This window comes from Lampetra fluviatilis, chromosome 77 (assembly GCF_964198595.1).
Source record: "Lampetra fluviatilis chromosome 77, kcLamFluv1.1, whole genome shotgun sequence".
Lineage (NCBI taxonomy): Eukaryota > Metazoa > Chordata > Hyperoartia > Petromyzontiformes > Petromyzontidae > Lampetra > Lampetra fluviatilis.
The window spans coordinates 2,616,409-2,636,700 of NC_136351.1; the positions used below are offsets into that span (position 1 = coordinate 2,616,409).

General features: G+C 48.3%; 1 protein-coding gene across 1 annotated transcript in view; it reads left to right on the forward strand.

The window, feature by feature from the left end:
- The first annotated feature begins 4,122 nt into the window (after positions 1–4,122).
- LOC144953519 (adhesion G protein-coupled receptor F5-like) overlaps positions 4,123–20,292 on the forward strand; it is a 37,520-nt gene continuing 21,350 nt past the window's right edge. The window contains exons 1-5 of the mRNA XM_078884061.1: positions 4,123–4,138; positions 4,602–4,750; positions 15,073–15,258; positions 18,625–18,784; positions 19,284–19,380. Of these exons, the coding sequence (XP_078740187.1) occupies positions 4,123–4,138; positions 4,602–4,750; positions 15,073–15,258; positions 18,625–18,784; positions 19,284–19,380 (608 nt within the window). The remainder of the gene's footprint in view (positions 4,139–4,601; positions 4,751–15,072; positions 15,259–18,624; positions 18,785–19,283; positions 19,381–20,292) is intronic.

The window sequence follows — 20,292 nt, forward strand, 5'->3', positions numbered from 1 at the left end:
TCATGTTATGCAGATGTAAATGCTACTGGTTCATCATGGTCTGTAGATGTAGATGCGACTGGTTTATTTTGTTCTGCAGATGAAGATGCCACCAGCGCCATTTATTGCAAACAGGATCAACTTTCGGTTATCAACAGGCAACTGGACATACGGTCCAGGTTTGTGCATATCTCTGAAAGTTATTAAGTCACTTGTTCGTAAGTAGAGGAGTCGCTGTAAGTATGCGTTTTGAGTGAGGAGTGAAAACTTAGTGAGCGAAGATGACTGCTTAACGTGGAGACAGAGAAGTTTGTTCCAGTGAAGGGTTGTGCAAGAAGAGAGAGAAAGAGAAAAAGCATGAATTGAGCACAAGCAGGAGGAGAAACAGAAATAGAGAGATAGCAAAGATTGAGAATGCTGAGGGCGAGAAGGCGACACAGAGAAAGATACAAGAGTGGCAAGTTATGGTGGGGCAAGACCGTGAAGAGATTGGTAGACTAAGGTGAATCTTCATTTAGATTGGAGGAGGATGAATCCGATGAGACATGAAGCTCTTTATTTACTACGGATGTCCAGTATGGGGTACGGAGTAAGCAATATTTACAACAAAAAAATACAACACACAAACAACGAACGATATGAGTTCAAAATAGAGACAATGGTGAGCAAATCACTAAATATATACGTACTGTACAATTCTCGATTATCCACACGAATGATGGGGAGGACAGCGCGGATAATTCAAACATGACCGATAATCCAAAAATATTAACTACGAGCCTTTTGCCCATCCAAGGACTGGTGTATTGCAGTAAATCTGAAACTTGCAAGCAGAAAGCAGACCGCGACGTGGTATTCATTGCATTAATTCGTGTGCAATTTGTAAGGGTGCGATGAAACAGACCTATTTCATTTTAAGGTTATAATCCCTTGTTCATCATGACGTCCTTTTACTTTGATGTTTCAACAACAGCGTGACGGAGATCGCGTGACGTGAGGGTTCTGCCTTTGTAGTGAGGGTTGTAAGTTGACGCCGAGGAGGGGGGAGGAGGCGCCTCGGCCCCCATGTGGAGTGACGTCAGCCGCTAATTATTATGAATGGGGAGTGTGAATTTGGAGAACGTCACCTGTTATTGATTATTAATGAGGGATGCTGTTAGATGTGTAGTGACGTCACCTTCTCATGATTATTAATTATGGTGCTCAATGTGGAGTGACGTCAACTGCTCATGATTATTAATGAGGGGGGGGGTCCATGTGGAGGACGTACACCTGTTCATTATCATTAATGAGAGGGCAGGTCGACGTGGAGTGGCGTTACAAGCGTTGTACACAGACATTCTTGGCTCATTATAGGAGCTAATAATAATAGGAGGGGGGGGGGGAGTGTCCATTTGGAAGACGTCACCTACTCATGAATATTAATGAGGGGGGCTGGTTGATGTGGTGTGATGTCACGAGCGTAAAGGACAGACATTCCTGGGTGATTATAGTAGGTATTTCCATGGATCTCAATGCCAAAAAACCAAACGTGTAAAATGTACTTAAGACAATTGAGTTTGTTAATGAACGAATACAAACGATCGATCAATGATGCACATGCTCAGTGATGACACTTTCCTGTCTCCCACCCAGCAGAAGACTCAGCCCACTGAATGGATGATAGCAGAGCTACAACCAATCAGACATGAATAAAACTTAGCCCACGAAGTGTATGATAGCAGAGCCACAGTCAATTAACATCATTCGAACTCAGTCCACTGAGTGGATGATTGCAAGAGCTACAGCCAATCAAACTTGAATAAAACTCAGCCCACTAAGTGGATGATAGAGAGCCGCAGCCAATCAGACATCAATCCTAACCCAGTCCACAAAGTGGATGATTGTAGAGCCACAGCCAATTAACATCAATCAAACTCAGCACACTAAGTGGATGATATCAGAGCGACAGCCAACCAGACATCAATCAAACTCAGCCCACTGAGTGGATGATAGCAGAGCTACAGCCAATCAACATCAAACTCAGCCCACTGATTGGATTATAGCAGGGCCACAGCCCATCAGACATGAATAAAACTTAGCCCACGAAGTGGATGATAGGAGAGCCACAGCCAATCAGACATCATTCGAACTCAGCCCACTTAGTGAATTATAGCAGAGCTACAGCCAATCAACATCAAACTCAGCCCAATGAGTGGATGATAGCAGAGCTACAGCCCATCAGACATCAATCAAACTCAGCCCATTAAGTGGGTAATAGAGAGCCACAGCAAATCAGACAATAATAAAATTCAGCCCATTAAGTTGATGATTGCAGAGCTACAGCCAATCAGACTTGAATAAAACTCAGCCCACTAAGTGGATGATAGAGAGCCGCAGCCAATCACACATGAATCCTAACTCAGTCCACAAAGTGGATGAAAGCAGAGCCACAGCCAATTGGACATCAATTAAACTCTGACAACTGTTGTAAATTAATGGCAACTACTGTACTATAGGGGTGATCATGTGGATTTCAGATTAACCGGAGCAACATATTTACTCGGTTAAAGCACTGTGTGACTTGTAATGAATATTTCTAAGAATAACTATGTTGTATAACTGTGTTTAGATTATTAAAAATGTGGGCTCAAGGGAAATTCCCATGGGTTATTAATTTACGTCAAAATCTCAGATGTGCGGTTAATCCACAAATCGTATAAACTGCACGTGGATAATCGACAGTCCGCTGTATATGTAAATAATAAATAAATGTATCACATATATGCTTACACACCCTACATACAATAATCAGTAGTATCTACATATTTGTCTACACAACCTACATACAATAGAGTCAGTAAGTCTACACTCCCTACGGTAAAAAGAGTCAGTAGTGTCTACATATATGACCATAGTAACAACATAAATACCCCAGCCCACCTATACAATATATAAATTATACACAATCTACATCAATGGGAGAGGAGGAAAAGAAGGAGAGGGGTAAACAAATTCAGAACTCCGCTTAACAGCACCAGCTCCCACCATCACCCGCAAGCACGACAATGGCCAGGATCATCCAATAGCCGATGCGGCCCGCCGAGTGCAACAATCGAGGAACAGTGTGGGAGCGTGCGTATGGGGGTCACAAAATCCGCTGAGATTTATATTGGGTCTGCGTAGCTGGGCCCCCAAGGGAGGCGGCCTCTTCCTCTCTGGAGGTTCCAGGGGGAACCTGCAAGTGCACCGACGAACCCGGCTCCTCCCTGGGATCAGTTGGCTGGGCGGACGGGTTAACATCGCCCGGAGGCCGGGTAGCCAGAGCAGGAGGCGGCTCTGGCGGCGTCAGTCGCGCGGCACCTGAAGGTGGCAACACAGGACTCGGCTGAGGACCAACTTCTGTGGGCACGCACCTCGGCACGTCTGGCACGTCATTCACTCGGCCCCTGCATTGTGGAGATGGGATGAGTTCACGCGGAGCGATGAAGGGCTTAAGGCGCAATGGGTGAATGGACCAGCTCTGCCGCCCCAATCGAATCTGGACGCACTGCGGTCAGACGACTCGAATGACATCGACAGGTCCTCGCCATGGTTTAAACAATTTTGGTGACGTTTCCACAGGTACCTGTGGGCAGTGGAGCCAGGCTCTGTCACCCATGACCCACGCGTGTGCAGAAGTACGGAGACCCCGTAGACGCTCGATGGCCAATTGCCGCAAATTGGAATTCACTCTAGAAGCCGCACGCACTTCCGACAGCTTTTGGAGGTTAAACCGCATGGAATCCAAAAGCTTAGATTTGGCCTTGTTAGGCGTGCCACGAAGTTGGGCTTCAATAGGGGGGTTAAGATCCCTGCCGTACATAAAAAATTACGGCGAATAGCCAGGGGACATGTGAAGTGTCATACGGTAGGCAGTGAGGACTCTGGGCACCTGCAAGTCCCAGTCAAGCTGGGACTCGTTGATCCAATGGCTCAGCATCGAAGTCAGAGTCTTGTGCAAGCACTCCACCATACCATGTGTCTGGGGGTGGTATGGTTTTAGGTACGAATTTTTTTAGTGCCCCATAAGTCGCACACCTCCCACAGCAATTTGGATTAATAATTTTTCCCTTGACCGGTTAAAAGGCACACAGCAGCCCCCTTGTTGTTCATGATGTAGCCATGGAGGAAAGCCTCGGTGATAGCCGCTGCCGACTGGTTGGGGAGCGGCCAGGCCATCGGTCAGCGTGATAATTAATCCACGCCAACCAGCAAATATTTTGTTACCCCGGGGGGTAATGGGAAACGGACCCAGGATGTCAAGAGCAACCAACTCGTTAATGCGGGAAACCTGAATAGATTGCAAGGGTGGGCAACAGGGTCTCGCTCGGTGCTTCCTCCGCGCACAGTGCATGCAACCTTTCAATAAATCGGCTGCATCCTCTGCCATACCTGGACAAACAAAGTCTAGCTGGAGTGTGGCAAGGGTTTTGTGCACGCCCAAGTGCAATAGCCGTTCGTGCACCGCCCATACAACCCCACAGGGCAGTGGGCACAACAACATTGTAACGGCGCAGACCACCGTCCCAGCACAACAACAGGCCATCCCTCAGGACGACCAAGGCTACGCCCCCCCGGCCTTTGCCCCCTCTCCGCCGCAGTGGCACAGCGCTGCAATTTAAGGAGAGAGGCATCCTCCATCTGGAGGTTGCCCCTATTCCGCGAGGTCGAGACCAAGGACAGCATCACACACAACGAGATTGTCGGCTGCACCAGAGGAGGCTACCTCAGCCGACGCAGCAATGAGCAGGTGGCAGTCGCGACAGGGCATCTGCGTTCATATGCTGGGTGCCCTTCTGGTAGGACACAATGAAGGAGTAATCCTGGAGGACCTCCAGCCAACGCGAAAGTTGGCCTGATGGCTGATCAACCTGCAGCTCATATTGCAGCGCTGCGTGGTCAGACCGCACCGAAAAGTGTCTGCCATACAAATAGGGGTGATACTGTTGGACAAAAAAAACGATCACCAGGAGTTCTCGGCGCATGACACAATAGCATTGTTTGGCCGGCGACAACACCATGCTGTCGTATGCAATAACACGCTCCACCCCGTTGACAACCTGGGACAGGACTGCTCACATCCGTATCAAGGACGAACGACGCAGCAAAGTCAGAGTAGCGGAGGGGAGGGGCATTCACCAGGGCGTTTTAGAGCGCAACAAATGCGGCCTCCTCTTCCCCCCAATATAATTTCTGTCCCTTAGCTGTCAACGCGTGGAGGGGCTTCACGATGGTAGCAAACTCAGTGACAAAACGGCGATAATATGACGAGAAATCTATAACACTCCGCACCTGCCCCACCGACGTGGGGGTCGGCCAGGTTCGAACACATGCAGTCTTGTCGGGGTCCGTCGCAATGCCCGATTCACTACCAATATGACCGAGGTAGCACGTGGATTTTTGAAGCAGGTGGCACTTTTGCGGCTTAAATTTGAGATTTGCCGCGCACATTTTGAGGAAGACAGCACGTAATCGCTCGATGTTCTTCGAACGTACGACTGAAGACGATAACATTGTTTAGATATATTAAGCATGAGTCCCACTGGAGTCCAACTAGGACTAGTTCCATTCACCATTGGAATGTAGCCAGCGTAGAGTGGAGTCCCATCGGGAGCCGATTAAATTCGAACAGGCCCTGAGGTGCGCGGAAGGCTGTTTCGGCCCTAGAGGCCTCGTCGAGCGGCAACTGCCAAAACCCGGACAGAAGATCCAAAGTGGAAAAATAGTGGGCATCCGCTAGGGCATCCAGGGAGTCGTCCATCTGAGGGAGAGGGTATGCATCCACCACGGATATCTTATTGAGCCTGCAAAAATCAACACGAAAACACAAGCTGCCATCGTGTTTTTTAACAAGCACGATAGGGGCTCCCCATGGGCTGGTGGATGGTGAGATAATGTCCACGGTGAGCATCTCGTCAACCGCTAGCCATACGTGCTCCTTCTGCCGGATGGAAGTGGCATCGCCTGTGTTGATGTGGTGGCTCAAGAGCGTGGTACGACCGATATCAAATTTACCCGTACTTAAAACGTCCACAAATTCGTGCAAAAGTGCCTTCAGCTCAATCTGTTGGGACTCAGACAAATCCCCATTCCCCGAGCAAATCAAATTGAGCCCCTTCTCGCCCGAACGCGTATGCGGCGGCGTGCATGGCCCGCACCCAGCACTTCCCACGACACAGTTTCCGGGAAGTGTGGGGGACACATGCGCAAGCACGGTGCCTTGCTGAACGACAGAAGTTTCCAACCTGGCATTGAGAACCTGGATGAAGGGTTCCTGGGTGGTGGACACTAGGATCTGTGCCGCGACCAGGGATAATCCCCCGACGGCCTTATTGGAGGGTCACAAGAGGATCCCCCCAGCAGTCGCCGCCAAATCCAGTGGCTTGTGTAAACGCAAGGGGACCAACATTTGTGCCCCAGGGGGAATACGCACTATGCGAGCGCTGGTACAGTAGCGTTGGCCGCGCACACCCAAGTGAGGGAGGGCAAAAATGTAAACCGGCGGCCCGACAGCAATTCAATGCATTCTAGATCAATGAGAATATTTACGGGAATCTTACCCAATAAATTATTTCCGAGCAAACAATGAATGGCCAGGGACAAGGAAACGAGGATCGGGCCAGTCAACTTAACATCCCCAATACAGACCTGCGCTGTAATTTTGCCGATAATGCCCAATGAGCCCTGTTCGCGGCGTAGCAGGGTACCTCAATGGGGCATAACCTACGGCATTTATCGGGCAAAATAATATAAATAAGCTCTGAAACGATGGTAGCCGATGCTTCCGTGTCGACGAGCATCCTATAACGGACCCCTTCGATGGAACCGATGATAACAGATGACCCCGCGGCTGCTGACCTGGTCGGAGGTGCCAGTTACAATCCGGACCCCCCACCACTGACGCCGGCAAGAAGACGAACCAGCTCGATGAGATGAGTGAGGTGGAATCAGGGGCCGAGTGAGTGAGGAGCCGCAACTCGCCTGAGATCGGAGGGGAGGATGGTTGGCCGGACGAGGGTTGCGGTCCGGCAGGACGATTTCACGGCACATGGCACCCCGACGAGACGTGGCCTAGCAGGCCACAGTTGTAAGAAATGGTGAGGCCGCATTCCAGCCAAGGTGAAAGCCGCCTCGGGTGTGGACTAATCAACTTCAAGGACAGTGCATATTATTATCATTATCAGAGTTGCTTCTTTTTGTTTGCATTTTTGACTACTTGTGTTGTGGTTATTGCAAACATGATGCCTTGTATAAAGGTGTCAGTTTTATACCAGTTTAAAAGGGTAAAAACCTACTTTTATATTTTGCCACTGGTAAAAGAGATCTCATAGTGTAATATTAAAGTGCTTACATAATTTTCTTGTAGCATTATTGTAGCTCGGGCGGAGGGATGGTGGGGTGGGGCGGGGGTAGCGGCCCAGCCCCCAGCCTGGCATTGTCTCACCTCCTCCGGCTGGCCAATCTAGGCGAGGTCGCAGGCTCTGCATGGGACTAGGCCTCACCACGGCAATGTAAAGTACAATTTTATTTAATCTTTCGCTAAGAACTCAGGTTTATTGTTTACTATTATTAAACAAATAAGTTTATAAATATTACAAAAAAATGTTTCATTGCAGATAACTCTGCTTCATTATTTACTATTATGAAACTAATAAGTTGGTAAAACATCTGCCTGGCAACACAAGCTCCCAACTTCGACACCCTGGATCAGACCCTAAGTGAGGATAGAGCAAAACTTGAACAATACTGCAACACATGGCGACTCAAATCAAGCCCTACAACGCAAAGGCCAATCAAGAGCTTAACATCCAGATGAACAAATTCAAGCTAATGCACCACCCCCACATACCTCGGGGTGATGCTGGATAGGACACTCACTTTCCGGGAGCACCTGAGGACAACAACAGCTAAGGTTAAAACCAGGAACAACCTCATCTCCAAACTAGCTGGCTCAACATGGGGCACAGATACCACCACCCTCCCTGCCTCAGCAATTGTACTCTCGTTCTTAGCAGGAGAATCCTGTACACCTATCTGGTCAAGGTCGTAACACACAGGCACAGCCAAACGCTATCACGAGCATCATCACTGGTACACTCTCTTCACCCCGCTTCCCTAGCTCCCTGTCCTGGCACACATCACCCCTCCACACATCCAGCGACTCACAATAACCAACAAAATTATTGAAAAAATACTCTTCAGGACCTCTTCAACCCACCAAAAATAGGCCTCCTCTCAAGAAAGCCGATTTGGAAAGACTCATCCACTCACTACTTCAACACAAATCTCACCTGGGCATAATAATGGGACTCACTGGACCTGGCAAATAAGTACCTCATTACCACCCCCATACAACAGCGCCCTGGTTTCAACCTCCCCAAAGTGTATTGTAGTGTATAGTGTACGTATGTAGAACTTATTTTGCACCGGACATAGCCAACCGTGCTAATCTGAGATGCGAGCGAAGGACAACAAGAAACGTTGCGTATGTAAAGAGCAACATAATATTTATGTACGGTATTTTGGTGATTTAATTTTATAGTGTATTTATCTGACTGTACCCTGGATAATTTGTGTTCAAGTTTACTGCGGTACACTCAAAGTCTTGAGTGCAGTATCTACGTGTTAAACTGAGTATCTTTGGTAGTTTAACGTAAAGTTGTGGGGACGTCCTAGGATGAAGATGTGTGCATTAACATAGTGCTACGGTCACTAGGTGATGTTAACTACCCCGTCTGGTATGCAGGAGGTTGTGGATTCAATCCCGACTCTGAAACATGCTGTATATTTGGAGTCTGTGTTTCTCTCTCTCTCCCCATGGTGGCATGGATTTTTCTCTGTGTCCTCCGGTTTTTCCCTACACATTTAGAAACAAGCATTTAGAGTATACGGCTGTTGCTATAAATTTCCACATGGTGATGATGATATCAGCCACTTCATTTTCCAGGCTAGCCGAGTGGCATAGTCAGGTCCGTTCTGGTGACATAGCTCAGTCGGCCTTTCCTCGTGAAAAAAAAGTTTAGTTTAGTCACTGTACCCTCCATTGTCTTTGTTTAGCTCTTGTGGAAACATTTCATTGCTTGACCTCATTTCGATATTCATTGTTTCACCTTTCAGGAACGCATCCCCGGCATAAACCGGGGTATTAACCTATAACAATATTATATATGTATATTTTTATTTTAGCATGTAATGCCTATTGAGCTACTCAGCTCTTTTTAGAAGCGACCTGGCTATCACAAATGAATGCGCAACGAAGTGACGTATCATCGTTTGGAATTTCGTTCGTTTCTCAGTCCGCTTGTCCTGGTGAGTGTCGCAGCAGCTGCACGTTGATAAGGGCAGTCCAGACCTCCCTTTCTCTTCCTGGGGAATTCCCAGGCGTTCCCAGGCTAGCTGAGTGGCATAGTCCCGCCAGCGTGTGCTTGGCCGTCCCCAGGCTATTCGCCCAGTGGAACGTGCCCAGTATAGTTGCAGGGGAATTCTATTGGGGGGCATCCTCACCAGGTGCCCGAACCACCTCAAATGGCTCCTTTTGATCCGGAGGAGCAGCGGCTCGACTCTGAGGTTCTCCCAGATTACCAAACTCCTCACCTGATCACGGGGAGTGAGCCCAGCAACCCTGCGGAGAAACCTGATTTCGGCCCTTTGTATCCACGATTTGATAATTTTGGTCATTACCCAAAGTTCACGACCATAGGTGAACTTCACTACCACGGAATGGTACAGTGCCCTCAACACTGCAGACGCTGCAGAAATCTGCTGGTCGGTCTCCCGCTCTCACTTACTTTCACTCACGAAAGGGACTTAAACTCCTCCACTAAGGGCAGATGTTCCCCCCTCACCTGGAGAGAACAATCCACCATTTCCCGAGAGTGAACCATGACCTCATATTTGGAGGTGCTGATCATCATTCCAGCCGTTTAACACTCGGTATCAAACTGTTCAAGTGGATGCTGGAGTGTGACGTCACCTGCATGCCTCCGTACTGGATAATCTCCATACCTCGGCTATGCCTTGATATGCTGTCCATGAAAATACAAACAGGAGTGGAGAGAAGACACACCCTTTTCAGGGTCCAACACCTACAGTGAACGACTTTGATTTAACACCAACAATACGGACACAGCTCTCACTCCGGGAATAGAGGAACCGGATAGCACACAAGCAGCACTGGTCCATCACTCTCACGCAGTACCTCCCACAAGACATTTTGAAAAATATAGTCATATGCTTTCTCCGAGTATACAAAGCAGAGGTAGACTGGAGAAGCATACTCCCATTACCCCTCAAATATCTCTGAGAGGGAAAAGAGCTGGTCCATTGTTCCACGACCATGACAGAATCCACAATGTTCCTCCTGAATCTGAGACTCCAGCACTCTGGCTTGGGCTTTATCTGGGATGTTGAGGGGAACCACAACCTCAGTTTTCCAATTCAGAGTTACTGTACCACAACATTGAAGAGGCATGTTAACCACAACACTCCTACACTGTTTAGCACTTTTAACAACTCTGGGCGAATCTTGTCCACCCCAGAAGCTTTGCTGCTATGAAGGCCCTCGACATTCGCAGTGACTTCGGCAGCCGTGATGGATCCGACACACAAGGGCTGCCTCCGGAGAGGAGGGCATGTCCACCGGGTTGAGGAGCTCCTCAAAGTGTTCCTTCCACCTCTCGATTATCTCCTTAGTTGAGGTCATTGTTATGCCATGCTTACTGAACTCAGCCTGGGCCATGTCCCGTCGACCCCTCCTAAGGCATCGAATGGTTTGCCTGAAGATCTTTTAGGCTGCCCGGCAGTCCCACTTCATGGCCTCTCCAAATTTCTCCCACGCCACCCGGGGCTTTCACTTCAGCGACTGCTGCAGCTGTTGCCCTATTGGCACACCGGTACCTCTCAAAAGAGTCACGAGATCTTTTTCCCAGCATAGCTCGGAAAGCCTCCTTTCTCAGCTTAACAACTTCCCTTACCAATGGTGTCACATTAATTTAACGGTACACGTAGAAGGTGTGCAGTTTTTTGGAAGCGGTACAACATCTCCTTGGCCTTATCCAGACCTAAGTCGTCCAAATAACTGAACGTGTGGCTATGTTGTTGTTTAGGCTTCAACAAGTTGAAAAAATGTGGCCATCCCAACAGACAGCAGTGCCACAAAGACAGATAATGAAAAAATGTGATTGCCTGATTTTAAGTGGTAAGGCGTTCCATAGCTTGTGTGTCTCGCAAACAAAAGCCCGATCGCCAAAAGAGTGCAACTTAGACCTGAAATATTGAGTAGCTGGAGATCAGAAGATCTTAAGTAATGTGGGTTGAGCCCTTTTAAAGCCTTAAGGGAGAAGAGGACTGGTGTAATGCGCTCACAGAATGGTGTAAGTGTGAGCATTCTAGCAACTGCATTCTGAACAAGTTGCTGTGTACCCAGGACTTTGCTCTGTATCCCAACAATAACGGAGTTGCAGTTGTCGATTCGGGATAACGCAACAGCATGGACCAGTCTCTCCAAGTCAGCAGATGACAGGAAGTGATGCATTCTGCCAATATTTTTTAGGTGGAAAAATGACTTTTAAACCACCATATGTGCCTCAAAGGATAATGACTGTTCAAACTGAACACCAAGGTTTATGACATCCCGTGTAGGACTGACAAAGCAAACCAATTTTATAAATATGCAGAAGGGAGCCGATGAATATGAATTTGGTCTTGTTGGGATTTTGTAGCAAAACGTTTTGGTGCAACCATGAATTCAACTATTGTTAGTGATGCAGATAGCGCAGAAGATGCTGTTGCATAGTCTGGACCTAATCGTACAGCATAATAAAGGTAGGATAAGCCAAGACATGGGAGCAGAATACCCAATGGTGCCATGTAGATGCTAAAAAGTAATGGGCCCAGCACAGATTCCTGTGGAAGAGATCAGAGAACTTGTCTAATTTGTGACTTGAAGCCATCCTGTGTAACGTAGTACATACGATTCTTTAAGTAAAAGGAGAACCACAACAAAACTATGTCAGAGATCCATATTGAAACTTTCAGTTGGTCAAGGAAAAGCCTGTGATCAGTGGGGTCAAATGCTGAGCTTAGATCTATCAAATGAGGAGGTTGACAAAGCCTTTATCTGCTGTCCCGTTGAAATGATGTTACTGTCCCGTCGATGTCCTGTTGATATCCCTTTCAATGTCCCGTCGATGACCCGTCGTTGTCGTGTCAATATCCTGTTGATATACTGTTGATGACCCATTTACGTCCCGTTGATGTCTCATCGATGTCCCGTTGATGTTCTGTCGATATCCTGTTAATGTCCTGTTGATGTCCCGTCGATATCTTGTTGGTGTACCGGTGATGTCCTGTCGATGTCCTGTTGATGACCCGTTGATGTCCCATTGACGTCCCTTTGATGTCCTGTTGGTGACCCATTGATGTCCTGTTGATGTCCCGTCGATGTTCTATTGATGTGCCGTCGAAGTCCTGTCGATGTATTGTTGATGTCCCGTTGATGTACTGCTGATGGCCAGTAGATGACCCGTTGACCACTGCCCGCAGGTACGGCCACTGACGGTACCACTGAGAGGCTTAAATACATCTTCGAACAATCCAAGGTGAACGCCACCACCATCACCACCACCACAACCACTACCATCACCACCATAACCACCAACACCACCACCACGATCAAAAAGAACAACCACCATTCGCCATAATTAGCACTGACGTTACTAGGGCACTTTTGCCAAACTATGTGCACTTTAAGGCCACATAAAGTGTCGAAGGCTCACTGGCAGGGGGTCACGGGACAGACTAACGTGCCATGGGTTGACTGATATATCACCTGTCTCCCCTTACTGTGCCAACTCCCTGGCGTTTTATCCACCTGGTGTTCCGCTTGTTGTTGTGAGCATCGCTCCTCTTCCCTCTGTTGTTGCTGAAGGGCAACTGCCCGCAACTGCCACCACCTTCGTCATCAACAACTTTACTCCACTATTTCCTCCACCACCACCACATCATCATCATTACCACCATAACCATAGAAAAGTACAAAGAGCAAGACTGTTGTGGAAAGTGGTTAGCGAACACCTATAAAGGCCGGCACAGAATGCAAGGAGTTGGTGGCCAACACCACACACGGCCCTTCTTTGTCTCCACAGTGGTGATGTTTACACACCGCACTATGTACTCATTTGCGGCTGAGTCGACCTAGGGTAGGCCCACGACTGCTTCAGATAATCGTTACTTTTGTTCGCCGTGAACGGGAATCGAACCCGGGTTGCCGGGTTTGTAGCACAGCGTAGCGCTAACCGCTACACTACCGCTCCATCCACACATTCAATCATCCATCACAGACACTCGCACAGAGACCAATAGACTCGTACAGAGACCCATATATTCTACACACTAAGACCCACACAAAGACCCATAGACTCACACAGCGACCCATAGACCAACATCGAGACCGATTGAATGGCGCAGAGACCAATTAGATCCAGACACAGACCCACAGCCTGAGACATCGCATCGCGATTGTGTAATTGTATCGCAACTCAAGTACTTTTGTGTGGTTGTTGCAATTTGTGATTTTTTTTCTTTTGGATGAGACAGAATTGGTTAGTTGATCTGGGCCAAGAGCGGTGAAGATTATAAACTCATTTATTTAGAACTGATTTTTGTTTTTGTTGTTGTGTTTAAGTTTGTTGTCCTTCCCGCACACCTCCGATTAGCACGATTGGCCACGTACGGTGCAAAATAAGTTCAACATCCACTGCATTATACGCTACAATATACACCCTAGACCCCCTAAATCTTCCAGGGGGTCTAGGGGTCCCCCCCCCAGAAAAAATCTAAATTTGAAAACTAATTTCCTGCCTACAATATTGCAAAATTAACTAACACATGGGATGGACTTTTAATTTATTTTTTACAATAATGTCTAATAGTGTCTTGTATTCCATTGCTCTGTTTTTTTTTACCTCTTCTTGTTTCATTGTGTAATGCGAGCGTAAATGGGAAGGCCGGATGTGACGATCCGAGAGGGAGGAGTCAGGGTCACGTGGGAGAGAGGTTATAGGAGGGAGCCCGGAAGAGATCAGGGCCAGTCGATGGAGTGAAGAGGCGAGACCACGTTGGGTGGCCGCCGCGCCATCAGCCATGTGGCTGATGGGGCTTGGCACACCGCCAGCTAGCGGTGTGCGGAGCGAGAGCGGAGTGTGCGGGGAACACAGAGCTAGCGGAGTGGCTAGCGGAGCTGTGCGGAGTGCACGGGGCTAGCAGAGTGGCTAGCGGAGCCGTGCGGGGTGCACGGGGCTAGCAGAATGGCTAGCAGAGCCATGCGGGGTGCACGGGGCTAGCGGAGTGGCTAGCGGAGCGTGCGGAGTGCACGGGGCTAGCGGACTGGCTAGCGGAGCGTGCGGAGTGCACGGGCAGCAGAGTGGCTGCAGAGTGTGCGGGGGCACACGGAGCAGCGGGGTGGCTGCAGAGTGCGCGGGGCGCATGAGAGACGACTCTGGTCCGAGGAGGAGGCCAGTGGGGTGCGGAGGAGAAGAACATAAATAAAGGACCAACGGAGAGCGACATCGTGTGAAGGAGTCCTTTATTACAATTGTATGTAATGGCAGAGATTAGGGATTACTAAAGTACAACCATAACCATAATCATTTGAACATACATCTATGCATTGTTATATGAAGACAAGTCCAGATATACTCTTTGGTTCTTTCGGTAAAGTCACGTAAGTAGAAATAAAACAAAATAAATCACGACGTTTTGATAGCAACACAAGACTTTACTGAAAGAACCAAAGAGTATGGATTCCTGCAGTCACGAAAGCTTCAAATCAAGATTAAAGTCCAGATATTGTGGCCAAGGTTTAGCAAAATTGTTTTTTTAATTTACATAGCATAGCAAATTTTTGTTTTAAACATTGGTTATCGCAATATATTGTGGGGGGACATTTTGAGCATATTTGAATATTGGGCGGGGATGTGTCCCCCCCAAAATATATTATAATTACGGCCTTGCACGACACTATACACTATACCACTACACATCTCTCAACCCTCTCCCACGACCACCTCGCAGGAATTGCAGAACGAGTCAAAAGAAACGGTGCAGAGAGCCGTGCCTGCCCTGCTGAGGAACCTCACCGCTCAGACCAGCAGCACCCAGCTCACTCCGGACAGAGTGCGCGCTGCCAGCGCTGCTCTGGGGCAGATTGCTCTGGCGGCCAAGGACAAGAGGATCACCTTCCAGCGCCAGGTGGCCGCGGTGAGCAAGACAGGGAGAGAGAGGGACAGGGGAAAGGGTTGGTCGTTGCCGTCATAGGTAAACTCAACAACAGGCAGTTCTAAAGAGATGAGTTTTTAATTTAGTGTCCTGTGTAGTAGTGTATCCTTTGTAGTAGTGTATATTGTAGTGGACATAAGTGTAGTGTATAGTAGTGTAGTGTATAGTAGTGAATAGTGGAGTGTGTACCATAGTGTATAGTGTAGTGTGTAGTGTCATGTATAGTGTAGTGTATAGTATATTGGGAATTGTAATGTAAATTGTAGTGTATGTATGTTGAATTTTCGCACCGTAAGTAGCCAACCATACCCAGTGAAGGTGTGGGGGAAAGGACAATAAACTAAACACAAAAAGCAGTTTTCAAGAAATAAGTTTGTCAATCTTGGTGATTATTTAAAAGTGCATATCTCCAGCGGCTTCCTATCATTGAAAGGAAGAAGGTTCCAGACGGCCGTGTAAGCAAATCCCAAACGTGCGAAATGCAGTGACCATATTTGTTCAATAGTTTGCCAAAAGCCGCTGCTGCGAGCATGACCAGAGTCTGCGTGATGGTTTATGTTTCTTGATGAGATCAGCAAGGTATTGTGGTTCATTTGTGTCAAGCACTTTGTGTGTAATGACTGCGAACTTTAATGTATTAATTCAGCAATAAGAAGCCAATGCAGATCAGCAAGCACTGGACGGACATGGTGGGATCTTGCAGTAACCCGTCACGGTAGACATCCCATAGTGAGTTGCAATAATCGAGCCTTGTCGATACTATGCTACACGCCACCGTGTTGGCTACGTCACGACTCAATAGTGTTAAATGTGTCGCAGAGCCCTGATATGTAAATTGCAGGATCTGACGATATTTTGCACCTGGTGAGCAAACGAAAGATTCTGGTCGAGTATGGTGCCGAGGCTCTTTAGATTACTTGAAAACTGAATTCTCGAGTCTGCAAACCCCCCAACGAATCATCCCACAAATTGATCTTAATCTTCAGTCAGGTGATAAGCCATCACCACCGCCATCCCTCTCCTCCATTTGATGGGGAACTGAGCCCACAATCGCCGGGAACTAACAGCCTCACACACCTCAACTCCACGATCCCACACCCCCTTCATTATTTTATTCCAAATTTCCCACTCCCTTTGTTTGGCAGTTTCCTGCCCCGAGTGGAGAACTGTCCACCCTTCACAACGACTGGAGGCAGAGGCAGTCCTGCGGACTTCCTGTACAGGAATACCTTGCACTTTCGTCTGGTTAGGGACCAGAGCATGGACGAATGTCAAAAATGGACGAATGTCAAAGCAGAGCCCTTATTTAGTTTGCAAATTTATCTTGGCTGGCGAAAAACGTACATGCCAATAACTACAGTAAATATAAAAACGTACATGCAAATAACTAGAGTAACCATATAACACATGCGTGCGAAACCTAAATAAACATAAATAAAAAAATAAGCTTAAGAATAAATTAACAAAACTAAATAAATAAGCAAAACTAAATAAATAAACAAAAAAAATCCTGGAAATATTTGTATTCTTGCGTAAGTAAACACTGTAGTATTATAATGCTATCACACAAAAAAACCTATGAATTGTTTACTGTATAATCACGTAAATAAGTACAGTATTATTTATATATGAATGAACACAAATATAAGAGATGCTCACTAAACGACTTCTATTCAAAGACTGAACGAAAAAGATGACACGTGGCGTGAACGTCGTGGAAGGTTTAGGATGAAATAGGACGAAATTTGAAATGTGGTTGTAATTGAAAACGGCTGAAAGAGCGAAGCGACGAAAGTCAAGTGGACGAAAGTCAAGGTATCGTAAATATACCACAGAAGTGCAAGATGTACTGGTCCATCACCGGAAAAATAAATGGAAGCCTCTCCTCCGCAGTGAGCATTTGCACATTCATTCCTCATGGCCAGCCTCTGTGGTTTTCCTAGTGTTTCTTTGAAAAAACTCCGAAAGGAGGGGTAGAATCTGGATCCACTTACTCAGACTGCGTCATAGACGCCATCTCCTACCCAGGGCCTCCAGCACAAGCTTGTATGGGTGTGTCCACCATGGTTACAGTATAAGTTAGCGCTAGAATGAGGGGTGACCTCGCCCCTTGCACATGTAGTGGTGGTGTTGACGCGCGCCGACAGTGAGTGATCACGGGGCGGCGCGGGGTGCGTGGTTGTGCGCGCTGACACAAGGTGGGAAATAGGATCGTGGGCAGCGCGCAGTGATTGGTCAACTGGGGTGGGTGCTCTCAGCGACGTCCGCATGAGGGACTATAAAGGGGGACGCGCGGGAGCACTCGGGGAGTTGTTAACCAGTGGAAGATCGAAGACGGAGTTGAAGAAGTAGGGCCCTGAGACCCCTAGTCCCGCTGTCCTTGTAAGGGCCGGGACCCTGTGTGGCTCGGAGGCGAGACTGTGGGACCCGTGGTCTGACGTCCATGTGGGACGAGGCTGTGGGACCCAGAGTCGAGGCGGACACCCCAGCCGGGTGGGTTCCGAGAAGCTACGGGGCGTAAGAGCCCGTGTGGGTGTAGCCAAGGGAACCCCGTGGGTTAGGCTGCAGTTAGCCACCCGTGTAATATAAGTTGGTGTTAATAAAGAGTGTGCTACCCGTAAGGTCGTCTCCCGCCAAGTTACCACATTACACACACACTGATCTATTAAATATAAGGATAAAAGACAAATATCTCTCGTATACATTAACATATCGTTGGGGCAAGTGCCATTAGCGAGTAGCACCTATGAAGGCTAGCAAGACATACGAGGGGGTGGGTGGACAGCAACCACACCAGGCGGCCTTTGTCTCCCCAGGGGCGATGTTTACACACCGCACCAGGTACTCATTTGAGGCTGAGTTGATCTAAGGGAGGCCCAGGACCTGTTCAGGTAATCGTCACTGTTGTTGGTGGCTGTAAGCGGGAATCGAACTCGAGTCGCCAGGTTCATAGCACAGTGCGCTAAATGCGAAACTATTGCTGCCCCAAATACAATAGCAATACAATACCCGCCATTCACCACTATATGATGGTTACGTCACTACGGCGCCCGTGCCAGGCCATGTGCACACACACACAGACATACACACCCCAAACTCTCACTCACTTCAGCCTCACCACACCCACCCATCACTCACCCAGTTTGCCTTTCGTTATCCACCCTCACCCTGCACTGAGGGTAACAGGTTAAAAAAAGACAACTCGAACTCGGGTCTTCGCCAGGTCCGTAGCGCTAACCCCTACTACACTACCACTCCCTATACACACAACACAGACTATTGATGCAAACACTGACAGATGCACCACCAAATCCTGTGCTCTCAACCCATCATGCCACATCCCAACAGGACTTTCTGGAAACATCGAGCAATCTCCTGAATAGAAGCAACGCGCACTTGTGGAGGGCACTGCAGGAAGGGAACAAGTCGAACAGCGCGGATCTCCTCAAGAGCATCGAGATCTTCATGTCGAGGATTAACACCACCAGTGGATTGGGCATGGCCACACGTGAGCATTCGGGGGAAAGACACGGGGGGGGGGGCGGGGGAGACACACTGGGAGACACAGGGAGATCCAAGAAGATGTGGGGGGAAAAACTGAGAGACACGAGGAGACACAGGGAGACACGGGAAGATCCTGGGAGGCACTGGGAGACTTGGAGAGAGGTGGGGGGAGACATGGGAAGACACTGGGAAGCACAGTGAGACTCGGGGAGATGTAGGGGAGACACTGGGAGGCAGGGGGAGACGTTGTTAGATGTGGTGGGAGATACGGGGAGATGTTGAGAGGCACAGGGACTCGTGGGGATGCGCAGAGATGTGGGGGGATACACTGGGATACACTTGGTGGCATGGGGGGACGCGGGGAGGCTCGGTTTCGAACCCACGACCTCTTGCATACCAGGCAAGCAAAATGTTCTCTCTACTCCTCTCTTAGAGACCTCTTCCTAAAACATCCCCCCTCTTACCCTCCCTCTACTCTCTGGCACTCCTCCTCAATCCTGCAGGTGCCAACGACGAACGGGCCTTCAACATCACGAGTGCCAACATCCTGCTGGAGGGCACGGTCTATGGAAACAGCACCCAGGGCGCCTACTCCAAGACGTTTTTTGAATGGCGCCGACGCAACGTCCGTGACGATCGATAGCCAGCAACTTTCGAATGTCGTCAATGGCGACTTATACATCATCAACATCCTCTTTCACGTGAGTCTCACTGGAAGATCTCACTGTGTCCGCTCAGTGCTTGCTGAGCGGCATTGGCCTCCTGTTGTACGTAAGTTGAACTTCTTTCGAACCGTACGTAGTCAACTGTGCTCATTGAAGGTGCGGGGAGAAAGACAACAAACACAACAAGCAGTTCTAAAGCGATGAGGTTTCAATGCAGACCTTAAAGTGGCTTCCTAACATCGGCAGGAAGAGCATTCTAGACGGCCGCAGAAGCACATCTGAAAGCGTACGATGTGGTGACTATTTTTGATTGATGTTTAGCCAAAACCCGCGACTGCGTGAATTGCCGAAGTTCACGTGATCATGATTTATGCTCCTTTACGAGATCAACAAGGTATTGTGTTTTCACTTGTGGTAAACACTTTATCTGTAATGAGTTATTCGCCCCATCAATTAATTGCCGAGCGATGCATGGATCGAGCGATCCCATTGTTTAGTATTGCGTGGTAAAAAGATACACCTTTTTCGTGATTGGCTAATATCTGCGCGATCGGTAATTCCGTCGCGGTCCGTTGTTATCCTCCATTACAGCACAGTGGTAACACTTCCGCTGTTGCCTCGAGAGGTGGCAAAAAACTACTGCGGTGGGTAACACGGAAAGTTCAGATGCTCACGAGGGTGGGGAGAGGCTGCCATTGTTTTGTCTGGAGCTAGGACTGGTACTCCTGGCTAGGTATGGTGCGAAATTAGCTCAACACACTAATACATGCCATTCAACCCTAAGTGATGGTGATGTCACCATTGCGCCTGTGCCAGGCCAGGTGCACTTTGAGTCCACGTGAATTGT